Below are 21,745 nucleotides of genomic sequence, written 5' to 3' on the forward strand. Positions count from 1 at the left end.
AAAAGGCCCAACTATGAAATGATAGCAATTAGCGGATCTACATTCTACACGGGCCATATGGAAGGTAATAATTCGGCCCTAAAGACGAATCAAGAAAGCATTATTCTTTCATACAACCGAAAATGACGAATTTTCTTCCATAGCATTTAAAAATATATATATATATATATATCACCCAATATCCACAACCTTATTTTATACCAATGTTTCTGTTTTCAACATCAAACGCTGAATAATTCAACGTCTCGATCTGAGGTAGAAATGCTAAATTATTTAGCATTTTCTAATCCAACGGTAAATTATGACAAACAATTGTTCTCTCTGCATTTTTATTATTTGTTTTAGTTATATTGTGCATTTCTTTTTTCTTTTACATTAGTCAACCAACTTTTTCTCTGCCTGGGGGACAACGCATTGGATTTTTCATGCTTTGTTATAATTTAGATTAGAAACAGAGATTACAGTTGCTTGTCATTTTCCATTTTCTTATAATTCAACTCTTGATGTGGAAATTCAGCGTTTCTGCCTCCGGTCGACACGCTAAATAATTCAACATATCTGCCTCCGGTTGACACGCTAAATAATTCAACATATCTGCCTCCGGTCGACACGCTAAATAATTCAACATATTGATGTCAAATGCTGGAACATTGAATAGGCCCTGATAATTGTTTTCACTCTCATCTTTTATTATTCTCTCAATTTTATTTGTTTAATCTTGTCCACATTTCTCACGATCTATAAATAATTTTGCGAATCTAAAACCACAAATGTCTTTTATACAATTTTATCTTCCAAATGAGATTCATGATAACATACTTTCGAATTCATCGTCACACAAGTATTTATACTTCGTCATTTAAGTATTTATATATAGTATTTTCCACATATGACACTGCTGACATTTAAAAGTATTAATATCAAGTATATAAGTATTTATACCTATGCACTGAAGTATTTATACCTATGTGGTCAACTATTTTTGTTATAGAAAGGTTGACGCATAGACGATTGGGGAAGGTTGATGCGGAGATGCAGGGTCCACGATTGGGGATAAATACTTACAAGTATAGGTATAAATACCTGCACGATAAGGTATAAATACTTGTGTGACGATGAGTCCGAAAGTATGTCATCATAGATCTCATTTGAAAAATAAAATTGCGTAGAATACGTTCGTGGTTTTAGATTCTCAAAATTTCTTATAGATCGTGAAAAATGTGGATGACATTGAAAAAAAAATCATCTCTAAAAACGTGTATGATTCTTCTCCCTATTTAGTTTGAGTGGTCCTCACATATAGTCACATCAAGTTAGACATGCAAGTATTAATTTATTATTTTCCAAATATTTATGCCTATGAATTTAATTAAACTTGAAAGACTACAGTGTTTTGAATAAATTTAATTAAACTAGTTAGTTAAATTAGTTTATAAAAGTTAAAATATATTTAAGAGATGAGGGGATGATGGGGGATGGGAGTGAGGAGTTTCATATAATTATTCCATTGAATAATTCAACGCTTAATAAATGATTTAGTAAAACTCTATTTTGATTAGTCAGTCTTATTTTGGTACTGCATAAAGATGTCCATTCTTAATGGAACATGTCTTTCTTAAAAAAAACAAGTCAAATGATTTAGTAAAACCCTACTTCAATAAAATGATTTAGTAAAGCATGATCAGGGAACCAGTCTCTTACAACAATATATATATTAATTAATAAAGAAGTTCCTATTCCATATGAGGTACGTGGAACGAAATTCAAATATTACATTCTAACAACAGAAAAAAGAAATTGCCAATACAGTCAATTGCAATCTTATTTCAGTTGTGTTTTATTTATTCATCTCTTATTGCACTCATTTCCTTTATTTTTCCTTAGTTTCCATACTTAGCCTTGTAATCGCTCCACAGCTGGTCGACCGTCTTCCCGAGCAACTGCACAAAGAAGTCGTTAGTGTACCCATCCTTCATCTTAGCATTGAGTTGTGCGACAAAGCCGCTTTTGAGCCCGTTGCAATAGTCCAAGAACCGTGCCGTCACGTCGTAACCCTGATCCCAGCGGTCACCCTGACCAGGCTTCACCCAGTGACTCGGTGCATAACCTGCCTTCAACCTCACAAAATCAGCAATACCTGAAATTTCACAATAAAATATATGAAGATATAACTGTTTTAATAGTTCATGCTAGGATTCAGGGGTGAAACTACAACATTTAGATTGGAGAGCTAAATGTAAGCTGTAATATATGTGGCAACTGAAATTTGAGCGGTGGCTAAGCACCCTCTTGATTGGCAGTAGATCAGCCCCTACTATGATTCTAGAAGAATCAATTTAATTGCCTGATTTAGACAAATTTGTACCTTCAATTAAGCCACCAGGTGCCTTGCCCTGTCCATTCCACTGCCACACATGCGTCATCTCGTGGTATAATACACCGACAAACTCGGTCTTCACATCACCGGAATAACCGGCAATATAGCTTGCACTAACATGGATACCATTATTGCTCGTATAAGCAACACCATCAATTGATTCAACAACTAGGGTTACAAGTGCGACATTTTTCCGATCGGCTGGCTGCTGATTGAATACGTTCCAGATGAAGTTTGAAGAAGTCGACATGACTTGTGTAGTATAGCTAACACCTATTTGTGAGTCGAAGCGGGTCCCACCAGCAGTACCTTTAGCATTGTTGCTTGCCTGGAACTGGACAGCATTTGCAGTGCTAAAGGCTACAATCGCTAGAATAAGTGCCACAAGGAAGAATGGTTTCATCTCTACTATTTTTTTCTTACTTGTATGTGAAGTTTTTAGTCAAAAAGCAAAGCATGTTTGAAGAGATTATAAAGACAAGAAATAGTGGTGCATGGATCACATAAGGATCGTCTTTTTGACTTGTGGTTGCGTATTTGATTTTGACTAAGTCTAGAATTTGTTGTACTAATTGTTAGCTTAATTATTACTTCCGTTCCGTAATGCAATGACCAAAAACAGTGCATACACTTTTGGAAATGATCAAAGTCAAAGTTTGACGGTTTGTTGGTTTTTTGAAGTTATCACCAGGTGTGATTTTTTTTTTATCGTAAGACTTTAGGCAATTGCATTAAAACATCAGAGCAAATTATAAGTTTGTTCCAGCGTAGATATATAATTACACAAAGATAGCATTCTATATACTGAATTACTGATAAAATCTCTCACTGCTAAAAATTAAAGAGAAGAGAAAAAGTAAAACTAGTAGTTGTGAAATATTTAGTTCGCGCCAGATTAGCAAGTCAATGGGCCTATTCATTCTCTTCTCTTGGTATGCAACTGTAGCAGTTAAGCGAGTGTGACTACACCATATTAACACTGCCTAGAAGAATGTGCATCTGAGAGGCACTGAATTAAACTGAACCAGAAACTGAATCAACCGGACCAAGACAGTCACCACTTAGCCGAGGAGGCACTGAATCAAAACCAGACAGAGAACTGAATTAATTAGACCATGATAGTCACCACTCAGCCGAGAAAGCACTGAATCGAACAAGCTCGAAAACTAAATCAACTGGACCAGGACAGCCACCTCACAGGAGTCACGTCGGGAGAGAGAAGAAGGAGAGGAGGAAGAGGGAAAAGAGGGAGAAAATGATGAAGGAGACAACATATTCATCATCATCACCACAACCATAATAACATGTAACTTATTCATATATAATTATATTAGATACTACGGGGTGAAACGAATTTACAACACCCTTAGTCGAACCCGGAGGATTGTGGCAAATTAAAGAGCGGTGACCAGATCCGTTGGACAGAACCTGCTCGGTTAGAGTGAGGCAAGATGAAACCATAGTAACCAGATTCGGGTTTAATTTGCGAATTAAATGTTTTTTGGCTATAAACGTATCAATCCGCGTATAATACAAGAATTCGTGAGTTAAACGTACAATTCGAGAATTATTCGCGTATTTACCGAATTCTACAATTTAAACGCGACTTTTACCGAAAAATTCGTCACTCTGTCTTTCACAGCATCACGTGTAGGGCTGTCAAAAAAGCTTGCGGCTCGTGGCTCGCCTCTAGCTCGCTCACTCGGTAGTGGACCGAGCTGTTAACGAGCCAGCTCGGCTCAGGCTCGGGCCAAAATAAACGAGCTGAGCTAGGGGTCAGCTCGGACCGGGCTAGCTCGGCTCGTTAAGCTACAGTGAATTTAGGGTTTAGTCCCGTATAATTTCAAGTCCAGTCCCATTTTTAAAGGCACAATTATGCAAAATTGATGTATTTTCGGTTTGAGAAGAAATGATATGACTTTAGTTGCTTGAAGATGTGACTGCTGGACAATTTCTTAAATTTTTTGAATGAGATTTTTTATTTTTTTATTTTTGAATTTGTATAATAACAGCCCAAGAAAGCCCAACGAGCCAGCTCGTCAGCTCGCGAGCTAGCTCGAGCTGGCTTGTCACAAGCTAAGCCAGGAGTTTTGGCTCGGGTGACCTAGGTCCAGCTCGCTCGGTCCAGGCTCGGGCCAAAATAAACGAGCTGAGCTAAGGCCCAGCTCGTTTACAGCCCTAATCACGTGGTCCCTTTGAAAAAAGTGTCAAAATTTGGAAAACATTTATAGCGGGGCCCATCTCCCATGCATTGATACAGTGACAGTAGCTTTTTAAGAAAAAAATATTCATACCGGATTCAATGTGAAATGTTCCATGAATCTTCTATGTAAAATTTTATTTTTAAACTTGTAACACCTCTTGTTTAAACCACGAATCATTCCCAAATTATACTCAAATTATATCCGAATCACGAATTTTTGATTCCACCAAGGTTCTAAATAGCGTTTATTGCGTCATAGCGGGAAACTTACAAAAAAAGCTATAGCGAATAGTGTCGCTATAGTGAAAGCTTTGCTACATAGCGTTTTCTTATTTTTATAAAAAAATATATCATATATTTGTACTAAATATCAACATTATCTAAGTCTCATAGAACAATAAATAATATCAAATTGATTAAAAAATTATAATATTCATATTGAACCAATACAAAGTCCAAATTCAACTCAAAATATCTATAGTAATACTAATATCATAAATTATCAATCTTTTTCTAATCAAAATATATTCAACATCATGACATAATTTATCTTTTTTCTATTTAAATTTCAAAATAACCTAGACATCATGGCATAATTAACTATCTTAATATATTCAAAATATTCAAACTACTGTATAGTAAGTATCATTTTGTTACTTCAAGAAATATCTTAATATATTCAATCTAAGCCTTTATTTAAAACCCATATAAATTGAAAAGAAAAAAAAAACTCATGTTGCATAGCACGTTGTAGCTTCCTTATTTTGATTTCGTTTGATGGATCTCTCATTAAATATTTAATAGTTTAATATAAAGCTTAGTACGTCAATTGCAAAAAAAAAATTACGGTTAAAATCCAATCTGAGCCTTTATTTAAAGCTCATATAAATTGAAAAAAAAACAACAAATGTTGCATAGCTGGCACTATTTGCGATACACGCTATGCGCTATAGCGGACCACTATTACCGCTATAGCGTCCGTAGCTCAAATAGCGGGTCATTATGCCATAGCTTAGCGTTTGGGATCCAAAAACGCTATAGCGGGGATATAGCGCGCTATTTAGAACACTGGATTCCGCTGAACTGAACCCGAATAATTCATTTGTCACTATGGATGAAACGATGAGTGGTAGTCAGATCCGTTCGACGGAAGCACATGCTCGGATGGGGCGAGACGTAGCTTCGAGCAACAGTCAGATTCATCAGATATAATCATCCACTCAAATGAAGCAAAGTGAAGTGGATCGGACGAACGAGGGTGAAGACAAAGGTGATGAGATGGAGACTCGGAATGACCGATCGACTCTCAAAACTTCAGACTTGATTTCCATTTCTGATCGCCTTGGAGGGAAGAACAGAGGTCCCTAGGTGCGGTGCGGACTCCCCAAAGCTGAATCCGCATCACCCCAGGTATCTGAGGTGCAAGTGCTGAATCTGAACTATTCATTTCACTTGACACAAATCTATAACCTCAACAGCTACCGGATTAAATTTAGCCTGAATAGAATTAATCTGGACCATCCATTTTTATAAATTGCACCTCAGTTACTTGGGCGGATACGGACACCCCAAAGCTAGCAGCTTTCTAACTCTACATGCCAGGTGTGATTTTTTATAATCGTGTTTTTGACTAGCCACTTTGAATACTGGATGCCATGCAAAGTAGGCTGCAAAATTTTCAGTAAGGAGCTGTTTAAAAATCCAAGAGATGTTCAGTAATATCGTGATGTTAACATTAATTTACCATGAAAAAAAATGGATGATGTTAATTTTGATAAGTTGGTTAAGGTTCAATTTATACAATATCCCTGAAAATTAACTATCAACATTATTTATCAACAGTAATTACCTCATGAGCTTAACCAAGTTTCACACTTTCTATTTTTTTCCTTTTCTTTTCTTTTCTTTTCATTCTCTTTTTCTTTTTGGCAGCATCTCGTTGGTTCAGTAAACGAACTCATCTCTTCATTATGACTCCAAAAATATCTTAATTTTCTATTAATTTTTAATGAGAAATGTTTTTTTTTTTTGAATAAAAATGAACGTCAAGCTTCCATTTGTATTAATAATCAGGTTTAGTTACAAAATAATGGTAACCACCATTTTAAATAATAAAAAGGCGCTCAAACAGTTGAGCAGTTGTTGAATTTTAAAGACAACATAAATTAAAATTAAACACAAGAAGTGGGTAAAAATGTAAAAACGCATTTGGTTCTGAATCCTTTTGCTGGTGCCTTTTTACTTGAATTAAACAAAGCGAACTATTCTTTCGCCTTTTAATGAGAAATGTTAAAATGCATTATTGGTTTTGTGCTCCAACCATACTCCACATCTTTATCTATGTTTTCAAAATTCAAACAATCGATCTGATCCATTGAACATGATCTCCATATTAAAATGTACTTAGAGACCAAATTGTATATTTTTTATAGATAGGTACAAGATGCTTCTAGACCATCCAAAAAACAATGATTTTGTACTTATCCCCCTATCTAAAAGAGTAGTAAATTTTTTTCAACAAATATAAAATTTGATCTATAAGAACATTTTAATATGAGTATCATATTAAACCGTTCGGATTGACTTTTTGGACATTGAAAACGGAGATAGAGATGCGGAGTATGGTCGGGACACAAAACCAATGGTGCATTTTAACCCTACTTATTTTTAAATTATGTTATATTAAAGTCTACTCAAAACAAAGTACCCCAAAATTTTTATAAATATCCAAAATAATTAACAAATTACGGAATCTATCCCCTTTTTGGCGAAAATTCGAAAACTAGCCAATTTGGTTAACCAATAACCGGATTGGGCCCTTCTTTCCAGTGGCCCAATTCCTGGATTAGTGAAAATTGATCCGGTTATTGGTTAACCGGAAATGAGGAACCGGTTATTGGTATACCTAAATTTTGATATAAGTCCGGTTAATGGTGCACCGGATTTGTAGATTTTTTTTTTTTTGAAAATAGAAATTTTTAATTTTTTTTAATTTTTTGTATTAAAATATTATAAATGTTGAATATATTTCTTTGAAAATAGATGGAGTACAATATAATTTGATTTATTAGAAAGACTCCAACAAATAACCCGGATCAATATTTTTCAGGCCGGATTTTTTGCGGCTGTAAGAAAAATTAATATATTTCTTTCATGTGTTATTGGAAAAAAATAAAAATGCTTAGATTCTGAGTTATTGATCCCGGTTCAAAAGTCACTTCTAGGTAATTTAGAAAATATTGTGATCTTTCTAGTACATTTAATTTATTAAAAGTTGTATCTATTTTGAGAATTCTTTTTGAATAATAATTATTAAATAATTCAAAGTTTTTTTTTTTCAAAAATAGATACAACTTTTCATAAATTAAATGTCCTAGAAGGATCACAATATTTTCTAAATTACATAGAAGTGACTTTTGAACCGGGATCAATAACTCAGAATCTAAGCATTTTTTTCCAATAACAGATAAAGAAATATATTAATTTTTCTTACAGCCGCGAAAAATTCGGCCTAAAAAATATTGATCCGGGTTATTTGTTGGAGTCTTTCAAATAAATCAAATTATATTGTATTTCATCTATTTTCAAAGAAATATATTCAACATTTCTAATATTTTAATACAAAAAATAAAAAAAATTAAAAATTTCTGTTTTAAAAAAAAAAATCTACAAATCCGGTGCACCATTAACCGGACTTATATCAAAATTTCGGTATATCAATAACCGATTTCTCATTTCCGGTTAACCAATAACCGGATCCATTTTCACTAATCCGGGAATTGGGCCACTGGAAAGAGGGGCCCAATCCGGTTATTGGTTAACCGAATTGGCTAGTTTTCGAATTTTCGCCAAAAAGGGGATCGATTCTGTAATTTGTTAATTATTTTGGATATTTATAAAAATTTCGGCAAAGTACCAGAGTAAAAAAGAAAATAATTGTGCTGTTCTTTAATGGGTATAAGCAAGTGCTAGTTAAAAAAAAATAGTGTCTTTAGTAAATTCTGAACAAAAAAAGAACATTTATAATTAATCATATGCTTTCTTTGTGGTGTCAATGACACCTGTTTAGCCTACCCATATCGTATTCGATAAGACGGTTATGGGTAAGATTTTTTTTTCCGTTAACTTATTGGCTGTGGGTAAGGATTTTATTTCATTAGATAAACGGATATGGGTACGGATAAAAGTTATTTTGTACCTGTTAGGTAACGGGTAATTATATAAAATAAATTATATCATAAGAAGAATATTATGCCAAACATTTTATTTTATTTGAATGTTTTATTATTTAGTTAAGGAATTGAATTTGTTAGAAGAGATATTTGTGATTTTGATTTTTTTTGCTTAATAAAAAATTATTACTTATAATTAATTGCATATTTATATTGAGGAGGGTTCAAATGCCTCCTTTTTTGTGCCTCCATCATGCCTCTATTTTTAAAAACTTAAACATCAAAATAAAATCGTTAGATGTGATCTATGTTATTTTCTCTATGTGCCCATAAAAAATTGTCACATTTTGATTTTACTTTTATATGAATCAATAAGTTGAAAAATCAATGTCTAGAAATTATCCACACCAGTATACATTTTTACAAGCTCAAGATGACAACCAAAATCAACAGTAATGGTCTAATTATTCTCATTGTTATTCAGTTCACAGTAATAGTCTATTATTATCGTGGATATTCAGTCCACAGTAATAGTCTGATTATTACCGTCGTTACTCAGTTGGACTACCATTAAGACATATTTAAATAGTTCAACATGTGTGATTCAACAACAAATTAAAGGCAATGGTTCAACAGCAAATTAAAGGCAATAGTTCAACAACAAAAGTAGTATCCAACTGTAGCTCCATCAGTACCAATTGTTTTGCTTGTTACCATAACACCAATTGTTGTTATTAAAAAACTTATTGTTGACATTATTGGCATTATCGGCATTCTCGGCCGGATCAGCATGATCGGCCGGATGAGACATGGTTGCATCCTCCTAAAATATGTAGAAATAATAAGCGTGGTTTAGGGGCGTTGTCATCTATCTAAATATTTGTTACTAATGAACGACTGAGTCATAACATTTAGCATGTACATTGTCATTAATAAACACATTGTAATTAGCGAAAACATAGTACATACCGATAAAGAATTCCATGGAATGCCTGCTGTCTTACAGAATTGATTGATCTCGGTTGCTACTCTATCCATGATCTCTTTATTCATGCTAGCCAACTTCTTTTCGATGTCCATGTTAGAAGCCAAAGTAGCAACTCTAACAATTTCATCAACCTCTTCGCTGCTGTACATTTTTTCCGTATCTCTAGTATTGCTAGAACTATCTGGCTCAACATATATGGTTGATCTACTACGAAGTGTTGACTTTGTTTGCTTCATAGATGTGTTGCCTAATCCATAAGGTTTATGATGAGAGGTTGTTCCGCTGACTTGTTGAAATAGAAGGTCATCGGGTACACTAACATATTCCGGATTATTTCGTAGCCCGAGATAGTTTTTATGTATTTAAAGTTGGAAAAGGATAATTACGACATAATGGTTATCAAACCCTATGCAATATTTACTTTCTTTGATAGTTTCAAATGAATCTTAAATTTAAAAGAAATTACCAAAACATTGGAGGATTTCTCATCACGAAACTCTATGTTATCAATGTCATCACATGTAATTGACCGAACTTTAGATAAAGCATCATTGCAGAAAATTCGTGTTAAAGATGTCTGCCCTTGGATTCGTTACAAAACACAGTATGATCCGAATTGTGACATACATATCAAAAACTTGTGTTTCGGACCAAAATCTAGAGATAACACCTCTTACAAGGCATACAACATCAATGACATAAGATTTTACACACATGAATACGCCTTGCGCAAAGCAACTCGTGGCAGCGGGGTATGCATCGTTGCAGAGGATAGAGAGTACTACGGAGTTATAAAAGATATAGTTGAGCTAGTTTACGAAGGATTCGACAAGATTGTGCTCTTTAAATGTTATTGGTTTGATCCAATAAGTGGATTAAGGGTGGACAAGAAGCATGGCTTTGTTGAGGTCAAATACACGGGTCTTAGAGAACTACCTGATCCCTTTGTGTTAGCAGCTCAAGCAATTCAAGTCATCTACCTAAAATATGCATTAGATGATCTAAGTGAGTGGATGGTGGCGATAAAGACAGGACGCAAACCAAACTGGGATCATCAAACGGTTAGAATTGACTCAGACCTCGACATTTTTCAGGAACAGTGGCCGGGTTGTGATTATGAGGTTACGGGTGAAGAGGAGTTAGATATACATACTGTTTTGGTAGATCAAGGCATTCTAGAAGCAGTGGACCAGGGAGAACTCGCGAAATTAACCTCATGTGTTCAGTCCACAGTAAGAGATGATGAGACCGGGTCTGAAATCGAAATAGAAAATGAACTTAATAATGATGAAGGAACCGATCAATTAGAGGAAGCTGATGAACCATACAGATGGTATGTGTATTCATCATTTAATTTTAGCATCATTTAATTACATATGATAATTCGATTTGACTTTATTAATTTCAAGTGCAATAATTCTCACTAAATAACATTTCTTTTTATCGATACAAATGTGTAGCTGAGATTGATACATTTAGCACTTATTAGGATCTGTATATGTACTAGTTGACTAAAAATCATAGTATTGATCATAAAAGTATTGGTCTACTGGTTTGGATCTTAGTAGTTAGTAAGGGATCTCGAGTGTCGATACCAGAAGCAAGCTGCCCTATTCTATTACCAGAAAAAATTGGTAGAAGCAGAAATGTTTTATATCAAATTAAGGGTTTCAGGTTGAATGAGCAAGCGTAAAGGTAAATGATTCATTACTTGCTAGGGGTTCCTGTGTCTAGAAAGTCCTAACAGTAGGCTATATGTTGGACACTCAAAAAAGACCATAAAGACCTATTTTCTTGCATTATATACTTCGTGGCATACTACGCGAAACCAAAATTAAATGCTAATATATCATTTTTGTTATAATCTGATCCTATAGGTGATGACAATGAAGTTTACAAACATCTGGACATCGAGCGCAAATGAATATTGTCATACTAGTATTGTATTTTCATTTCGGCAAACATATAGCTTAATTATGGACTTAATTCCTTCCCAGTTTTTTTTTAATTTCTAGCTACTCCTTTAATTCCATATTTTGCTTAAATCTATATTTGTGCTTGTTAAAATACATTAAGCATAATGTGATTGTATCTGGTACAATTTGTGACACTAATTGCTATGCAATTGTAGAACTCAATTAATATTTATGCTTGAATTAATTAAGCTTGGAATTATTCATTATAAGTTATTTCATTTATATTTAACTATTTATCAATCATTAAAATTTTAGTTTGTAATATATTATTTTTCAAGAAACTGTGGTAATTAATTTGTTAGATTTCAGTTTAATTAGCAATATTTTTAATTGGGTAAAGTGAAAAATAAGATCTACAGCTAGCCATCTTATTCCCGTGGACATACACACGGACATGAAGGATGCATTGCTTATTCCCGTGGACATACGCACGGACATGAATGACATAACAATGCCAACATAGATCGCTGGTCGCACATAGTATTCGCGAGGCTATTTTAACCTTATCGCGAGGATATTTCAAAGCCTATTGCGAGGTTACTCTTATCGCGAGGCTATTTGAAGACTCTCGCGAATTCATTATTGTTATCCTCGCGAAAACTCAGCTGTTCTTGTGGTGGTGCCATCACCAAAATATCTCTCGTCTTAAACGTTAGTGGTTTATGTGAGTTAATACTTGTTTTAGTGAGTTTGGTTAGTATAACATCAGTGTCATTTCAGCCTATATAACACTAACTCTAAAACCTATTAAATTGACTTCGAACGACTAATCCAAACCGTTCAAACCGATTTACATTATGAGTGATGCGTTTACATACAATTTTTTTTTTTATATATTTTCAAGTTATTTTAGTATCAAATCAAGCGGTAAAAATATTGAAAAATTAATGTATTAAAATTAACTTAAAAACTTACACATTTGACCGCTTGACTTAATACTAAATAAATTCAAACAGAAATAAATTTTTCATGTAAACGCACAACTAATGAAGTAGATCGGTTTGAACGGTTTGGATTCACCGTTTGAAGTCGATTTAATAGGTTTTAGAGTTGGTGTTATATAGGTTGAAATGATACCGAGTTATTTGAATTTTATTTTTTATTAAACATTTTTTTCTCTATATATGGTTTAATTACTTTGAGGTAATGTTTGTTACGGAAGTTTATTTTTCATTAAACATTTTTTTCTTGGTATATGGTTTATTGTGAGGTAATGCTTGTTAATTGTTTCAATTATTGGAAATTTATTTTTCTTTAAACATTTATTTTCTTGATATATGGTTTACTGTGAGGTATTGTCTAATTTTGTTTTAGTTATTTGAAGTTTATATTTTATGAAAACATTTTTTTTCTTTATATGGATTTCTGTGAGGTAATATTTGTTTTAGTTATTTGAAGTTGATTGTTTATTAAACATTTTTTTTTTACATATGATTTACTTCTGTACAGTAATATAATATGTTGAAATTGTGGTGGCTTAAGTATTAGACAAAAGGTTAGATGGCGCTCTCCCTAGCTTTCCCTGGCGTCTAGTCTTCTCCGACAAGACTTAGCGAGCTACCTCATGAACTCCCAAAACTACTCTCTGCGACACCTACTTTGACTCATCTCCTACCATTAACTCACACAAACCCGTTAATCACTCAACAGTAACTCTACCAAACTCACTTGGTTTCTCATTTAATGCTCTTTTTTTTACCCACTTCTCCAAATTTTAAACCCCATTTTTATTCCTTCTTACTTTATACCGTTTTTCCTTACTACCTAATATTTACTGTAAAACTGACGGTATCTCCAAATTAATTGAGCAATTCTTTCCCTCTGTGTGAACAGCAAATTACTCAAGGATGTACCTATCTACACATGGATGAGACACACCAACAGCTCGCTCAGAATCTCAACCGTTCTATTCTGGTAATAGCTGAAGGAGTGATAGGCGTAAATGTGTTACGTGCTTTTAAATTTATAAATCTATTTGTATTTCTGATCAGATTATAAGCGTATGATCTTATCGAGTAGTATAATCGAGTGTCGACCCACAGGGAATAAAGTTATCCGTCTTGAGCAATTAAATCATGATTTGTTGAAAGGCTAGACAAAATCAGATCTTGAGAGTTGTTGGTGAATCAGAGATGCACTGTATTTCTGAATCAAAAGATAAAATAGAGTAATTAGAAGGAGATGTTAATTCTTAGAGTTTCGACACACCATTGTTACTTCAATTCGCTTTGATTCTTACTTTGGTTTGATTGAGTTGGTTTTCTAATTCTATCACAGTGATTGGTGCTTTCGCGGTTCAGTCACACTACTTATTAAGTCTTCCCGTTAAGGTTTGATTTGAGAATTGCAAGGAGATATGTAATTAGTCCAAAGTCACAACCTTCACTTGATTAAGTCACTGCCAAAATCTCTTGTTAGAAATTTATTTTAAAACTCAAAATTTAAATAATATTTATTTTAATATTAACGGTTTTTAACTTTATGAATTATAGAGCTATTTATGAGTAAGTTATTTTGATCTAATTTATGCATAGAAGTTCATTATTTACCACCACAGAAAATCGAATTTCATGTTGATATGAGCTTTGATATGCAATTAATTGTATTTGTCCGTTTAAGATTTAATTAATTGCATTTTTCTATTGAGTTGCAAACGGTAATATGACTATGAATATTATTTTAATGATAATGAATGCACAAATTCATTGGTGTCTATGTTATTTGCTTATAAATAACGCATGACATTAGAAGAGTAGATTATCCTATAATCCAATAATCCATTCAACAATTCACATTCTCTTGCTCTTCCTATTAGCTCTGTAATTCATAAATTCAATTTCTATTCTCTCACAAATAAATATTTTCTTTATAGAAAACATATTATTTTGCTATCATTGTTGAAAGAAGGTACATCAACCTCTACCACGGTTGCGCCTGAAGGTAGAGGAATACCGGCGTAACTTGGGGCAAGCTTAACCGATTATTCCTGCGCTTAGGACGGGAAGTTGCCTTAGGTCCGCATTTTGCAGCTCCGGGTAATAAAGTTTTAATTATATTCTTGATTATATTTTTTAATATAATTGTTATTTATTTAATGATCAAAATTCAGATTTAAAATTAGTTGGTTAGTTCATATTTTTCCAACAATCTAAGGCAACTTCCCGTCCTAAGCGCAGGAATAATCGGTTAAGCTTGCCCCAAGTTACGCCGGTATTGGAGGTCACCCATCCTAGTACTACTCCTGCCCAAGCACGCTTAACTGCGGAGTTCCGATGGGATCCGGTGCTTTAGTGCTGGTATGATCGCATCCTTTTTTAAAAGGAATGCAACACAGGGACTTCCCAGGAGGTCACCCACACGCACTTAGAATAAAATACAATAAATTATGAAATTGCAACTCAATAGAAAAATGCAATTAATTAAATCTTAAACGGACAAATACAATAAATTGCATAGGAAAGCTCATATCAACATGAAATTCGATTTTCTGTGGTGGTAAATAATGAACTTCTATGCATAAATTAGATCAAAATAACTTACTCATAAATAGCTCTATAATTCATAAAGTTAAAAACCGTTAATATTAAAATAAATATTATTTAAATTTTGAGTTTTAAAATAAATTTCTAACAATCCCCCACAAAATTCAAAATTTAATTTAACAAAAAAAAACATATATATAAATATTTCTGCTACCATTGTTTATACTGTGCATTGGGCAAAATGTTTTGATTTCGCTTAGTGTCAATAATTTCAGTCCGAGGAGATCGGAGTGAACCAGGTCTTGAACAACGATTCCTTTGATCGGAACTTACATTATTATACACACAGTACAGAAAACTACATCGCGGGTTGTGCGTTTGAGGCCATGCACATTAACTTGATTTTTTCATGAGAATATTCTACGGGTTGCCTAAACTCAGTAGCCGCGGCCTTTTATATACGGTCATTCTCATATAGAAGAGTTCCCTCTGGGATGTGTGTAGAGTCACATCTCGCGAATTATCGACTTGGGACACTCATCTTATTACACTACACAGGAGCACTGATCACCATAGGGATGGGTTTGGAACAGAAGTTCCATATCTAAATATTCTTGTGCTCCTTGGCCAACCCATCTGCTTGTTCTTACCCATTGAACCCCCTTCAGGGGATCGCCCATCACAGAGGTTGGGTTCCCACACCAGATTGGCCCATTAGGCTAAATTCCATCCCCCTCGATGACTCTAGGACTTTCGTCCTATATACAAGGACTTTAATTTTTAGTCCATCATTAACATTGTCATGTCAATGAATTATTACTTATTGCTCGAGCATGCAAGTAATTTTTTTTTTCTTATTTGTCAAAGAAACTTGCAAAATAGGATTCACCAAATAATAATAATTAGAAAAAAAAGGGTTTCTAAAAACATATCATTAATTTTGTAGTATCATGTGACATAAAATTAATCACACATACTTTAGGATAAAATATATGAGCTGACAACAATAATATTTTCAATAGAATGTCGAAATCATGCATTCTAATATAATCAAAGTAATTTAAGACATAAGGATAGATTAAGCATAGTTTATCTCAATTATTTTTTATCACCTCATGTCATGATCATATATAATTAAAATTCTCACATTTGTTTGCAACATACGAGAAAATTATAAAGTAATCTCACAATCAATATATATATATATTAGTTATCATGATCAATAATTAAATGAGTACATTTTATTTCACACCCCCACATTTCGTTTTCTTATTAAACTTTATCATAATTCCTCATAAAAGTAAAATCAAGGACATATATTCAATATTTATATCATACATATCGTAGGGTTAATTTAATATTTCTCTAACATTTTAATCTCCACAATTAACTAGATATAACACAATAATAAATCATTCTATCATTTTATGAAACTCATAATCAACAATGTGCAATTAAAAATTAGTTAATGCATTTATGACTTTCATGCCATATTATATATGACTTAGGATAGGTTTATAAATATTTTAATAAACATCTGAACCTCATATTATTCTGTTATATATCAAAAATAAGATTGGCATCTTATTTAATTATTTTCTAACATAACATTATGAATCATGTATGCTAATTATTAATCATGATTAAAAATGAACCTCAATCAATAAAATTGATTACAATTATTTTAGTTATTTATTTTTAATTATACCCCCACATTTCTCTTTGTTCTTTATTTTCAGAAGTATTAAATATTTTCAATTTTAGTTTAGTAATCTTTCATACTATAAGAATATATATTTAATTATCTCATCTGACAATAAAATAATAAATGTTTTCATTTATTATTATATCTAAAATTGGAAACCTACAATATTAATCAGATCCGAGAATTGTATGTTGGAGTTTATATTTGTTTTATTTTAGATGTCAATTACTTTTATGTAATCTAAAAGTAAACGGATATATCACTTGTTTAGCAAATTCAATGACTTAATTGCTTCACTGACATAAATTTTAATAACCATATTATTTCTTATTTGTATATATAGAAGACTTAGAGGAGTCTCAGTACCCATATTAGTATAGTCAAAATATATAATTTTTTTTTAATAAAGAAATAAGTTAGTTCGTTGGATAAAGTTTGAGACTACATACTATTACTGCATTTAAGTGTATTGCTGATGCTTATATTCTTCATTCAATTTTCTAGATCATTAAAGATAATTAAAAACATTAAAGATGTAATTATGGTGTTTGAAAAAATTGAATGAAAAAAATGCAGTTATCTAAATTAATATTATTGTATAAAACAAAATTTATTGGAAATAAATTATAATATATTATTACCCACTAAGAAATTAATTAAACTGTTAAGATAGAATTTCTAATATTTCATTTCCATTTTCTTGGTAAATCAAACATAGTATCACGGAGAGTAGGTATTGGTTGAATTGGTGTTTATATCATAATTTATTCTGATTTTATTTTAATTGTAATTAATTACCAATCACCTTAAATTTCTAATATTATAAATCTATTTGAAAAGAGTATCAAAATAATATATATTTTGCATAAGATATTTATGATTATCTATTAGATACTGATCACTAAATATACAACAGATTTAATTTATTAAATGCAAAATTGATATTGCAGCTTATTTTGTTTTTTATAGATAGTATCTATATATAATTTCTTCTATTCTGATGCAGAGATAGAATTGGCTTAAGAGGATCTAGATTAATTATATATTTGTAACCGTCTATAAGAGAGTTACGGGCTATTTTATTAATTCTCATTGTTTCGGTTACTATTAGAATTAAAACAGAGTAGTTATAATAATCACCAGGTGTCAAAGTTGAATAAAATAACTCAAATATACTTGTTAGTTAAATATGGGTCATTTTATTTATGGCAATTTTTCTTTTCCATCAAAAATCCTAGAAATTTATTTGTCAATGATCCTAAATTTATTTATTTACAAATAAGCCTAAATACTAAATAATTCCAGTAATTTAATTCTTCTTTTGTTCAGAAAAAAAATTGTAAATCTAATTAATTACTTGAGTTAAGAGTAATAATCAGATTCTAAATTTTATTAATAACATTCAATTATATATTTAACAAATATTAACTTACTAACGGACTTTAATTGTATATCATATCAAATAAATGCTAACAATTATTAATATTTCCGATAAGGCGATAACATAAATTACCTTTGTAATTAAGTATTAAATTAATCGATTTAATACTGAATTCATTCATCATAACTTTCTATTACGATTTCAATTATATAATATTTCATAGATAATCAGCTACATCAACTTGAATCATCTAGTTTATTATTCAAATTTCCATTTACTAAAATTAAATCTATATTTTAGTAAGAAATCTAGAATGTCTAGTAAGAAATCAGATTTTGATTTCTGATTATGATTGGGATCAAAATAATATAAACAAATTCAGACAAACTTTTATTTTATTTTTTATAACGAAAACCATTCTCATACTTAGAAATTAATTAACAAATATAATTTCTTAATGCATTCAATACAGAAAACATTAATTCATATATAAGGACCTTAATTTAATTTCATAAATCGCAACATATATTCAAACTCAAATTTATATTCTTAACTTCTCCGATTGTAATTTAAATCAAATAATTTTGATTGAATACAATTTCATAGTAATCATAACGGCTAAATTTATATCACAAATACAGTGACATTTCATACAAAATACCTTCTGAATCAGGGAAATAGTTTTTGTTATGATCAATATTTTGATTTTTGATTTTTGATTTTTTATCTTTCATTTTGGTAAACTAATTAATTCTATAATTTATAAACTAATTAAAATCAGAATTTTAATTTGATCAAATTCAGATTACGGGTTTTGCCTTAGATTGTTGGAAAAAGGTACATCAACCTCTACCACGGTTGCGCCTGAAGGTAGAGGAATACCGGCGTAACTTGGGGCAAGCTTAACCGATTATTCCTGCGCTTAGGACGGGAAGTTGCCTTAGGTCCGCATTTTGCAGCTCCGGGTAATAAAGTTTTAATTATATTATTGATTATATTTTTTAATATAATTGTTATTTATTTAATGATCAAAATTCAGATTTAAAATTAGTTGGTTAGTTCATATTTTTCCAACATCTCTCTTATTGTCTTAAACGTTAGTGGTTTATGTGAGTTATTACTTGTTTTAGTTATTTGAAGTTAATTTTTCATTAAACATTTTTGTCTTGATATATGGTTTACTTTGAGGTAATGCTTGTTACTGGAATTTTATTTTTCATTAAACATTTTTTTTGGTATATGGTTTATTGTGAGGTAATGTTGGTTGTTTCAATTATTTGAAGTTTATTTTTCTTTAAACATCTATTTTCTTGATATATGATTTACTGTTACGTATTGCCTTTCATGTTTTAGTTATTTGAAGTTTATTTTTATGAAATATTTTTCTTCTTTGCATGGTTTCGTGCATGTGACTGTGAGGTAATATTTGTTGTTTTAGTTATTTGAAGTTTATTGTTTATTAAACATTTTTTTGACATATGGTTTACTTCTGCATGCACAGTAATATATATACTGAAAGGAAGGATGTCTTTGAGCAACAACACACATTCTATTTTAGAATGTATCAATTTAAAAATGATTGTATTTGATGGCTTTGATAATGGTGATGAGGTTGGGTTAGTTGAAGACATAAAAAGTACTGTTCCACTAAATTAGCAAACGTTGAAATAACCGAATTAATTTGTATTATTAGCATATAAAAAAAACTCTCAATATGGGGGAATTTCACATTTAGCTGGACCGCTAAGTCAATCTGCGGCTCATTTATAAGGGACCGCAGATTGACTTAGAGGTCCCTCAAAACTTAAATATATTCAATATTACAGTGCATCTTTTAGGCTTTTGAGGGATTTCTAAGCCAATCTGTGTCTCCCCATAAATGAACTGCATATTGGCTTAGCGGCCCGGATAAATGAGGAATTCCTCCATTTTGAGCGGGAGTGTTTTGATTTTTTTTTTTTTTTTGAAAAGGTTTAATAAAAACTTCGGTTGAAATAATATATATCTAGCTTTGTATTGTGCGTATCTAGTTTATAAGCTTTTTTATCTGGCTGGTATTGTATAGATGATTCTTATTCTTTTTGGGATCAATGTCAATTTATATTCTTTTTGTGATTCAAATCATAATGCATTGTTACAAATTAAATTGGTGTGCTGCTTACATTTTTTTTTTTACTTGATTCATGCCTGTAGATCAGGATTACAAATGAGAGAATAAGTTCAAACGTTAAATATTTTGTTATTTTTTTAGGACGTATTTGATAATATGGATCTGAATTGCTGTTATTCTAAGAAAAATAACAGCTTCTTGCTCTCCATTCTTCTCTATATCTATCTCTTCAAAAGAGAATGAGAGAGCGATGAGTGACAAGCATGCCCGGTCCTGGGGCAGGGCACCCAGGGCGATGGCCCCGGGCCCCAGGATCCAAAGGGCCCCAATATTTTTTAAGTATGTATATATTACAAAAAAATTATTTGTATATATTGAAAATAAATAAAATATTAGAAATCAAACTTTGTATATATAAAAGCTCTAAACTTTTCTATAAACAGGAATGATCTCATATTAATAAAATAATATATATATATATATATAAAGGTAAAGTTGTAATCGGTTGGATACGGATCGGATAGTGATCAAACCGTATCTTTATCCGCTGTAATTTTTCAAATACGGATGCGAATATGGATAGTCTCGGATACGGATACTGATCGGATATTAAATGTATACGAATATGAATTATATATCAGACAGATATGAATATAATTCGGATAATTAAAAAAATTACTAATATACATTCTAGTAAAGTATAATATCTAAATATAGTTTTTTTTTCATTCATTAATTAGATCTAATATTTTTCATAATAAATTTGTTGGATACAAAACATACATCATATTACCAAAATATTAGTCACTATTTATCACATAATGTTATATTGTTAATCAGAATATATCAATTCAAGATCAATAGTGTTTTTTTCTAAGCACGTAGGACAAAAATAAAAAGAGTCTTGAACTAGCTACATTAACGATCATATATCAATACCATGCAGCTAAAATATAAGTAATAAATTATTGATATTTAACAACTCATTTTTTGTGGAGTAGAGGTATAAATGGTCAGATACAGATAGTTACGGACAGTTAATTATTAAATCGTATCCTTATCCGTTGTAACTTTTCGGATACGAATACGGATGCAGATACAAATAGTTAATTATTAAACTGTATCCTTATCCGTTGTAACTTTTCGGATACGAATACGAATGTAGACAAATCCGTTGTAACTTTTTTAATATGGATACAAATACCGATAGTCTCGGATACGAATACAGATCAGATAATTTAAGTAATTTTTCGGATTCAGATCTGAAAGAAATAAGATAATATATGATTCATTTACACCCCTATATAAACGACTCAAATTTGTCTCCCGCCCCGGATCCCAAAATCTTCAG

General features: G+C 31.6%; 2 protein-coding genes and 1 pseudogene across 2 annotated transcripts; 1 reads left to right on the forward strand and 2 right to left on the reverse strand.

Moving 5' to 3' along the window:
* Positions 1-1,637: 1,637 nt before the first annotated feature.
* Positions 1,638-2,855, reverse strand: LOC144557464 (uncharacterized). Its single transcript, XM_078306036.1, has 2 exons — positions 2,366-2,855; positions 1,638-2,137 (listed from the first exon to the last, which is right to left on the reverse strand). The coding sequence occupies exons 1-2, from the start codon at positions 2,778-2,780 to the stop codon at positions 1,881-1,883; spliced, it is 672 nt and encodes a 223-aa protein (XP_078162162.1). The 5' UTR covers positions 2,781-2,855; the 3' UTR covers positions 1,638-1,880.
* A 7,394-nt stretch (positions 2,856-10,249) lies between these two features.
* LOC144557104 (uncharacterized) lies at positions 10,250-11,963 on the forward strand. Its single transcript, XM_078305640.1, has 2 exons — positions 10,250-11,073; positions 11,618-11,963. Exons 1-2 carry the CDS (start codon positions 10,250-10,252, stop codon positions 11,619-11,621), a joined length of 828 nt encoding a protein of 275 aa, XP_078161766.1. The 3' UTR covers positions 11,622-11,963.
* Positions 11,964-14,905: 2,942 nt separating this feature from the next.
* Positions 14,906-15,026, reverse strand: LOC144557657 (5S ribosomal RNA; annotated as a pseudogene).
* Between the last annotated feature and the right edge of the window lie 6,719 nt (positions 15,027-21,745).

The sequence above is a fragment of the Carex rostrata genome, chromosome 7 (assembly GCF_964058835.1).
Source record: "Carex rostrata chromosome 7, lpCarRost1.2, whole genome shotgun sequence".
NCBI lineage: Eukaryota > Viridiplantae > Streptophyta > Magnoliopsida > Poales > Cyperaceae > Carex > Carex rostrata.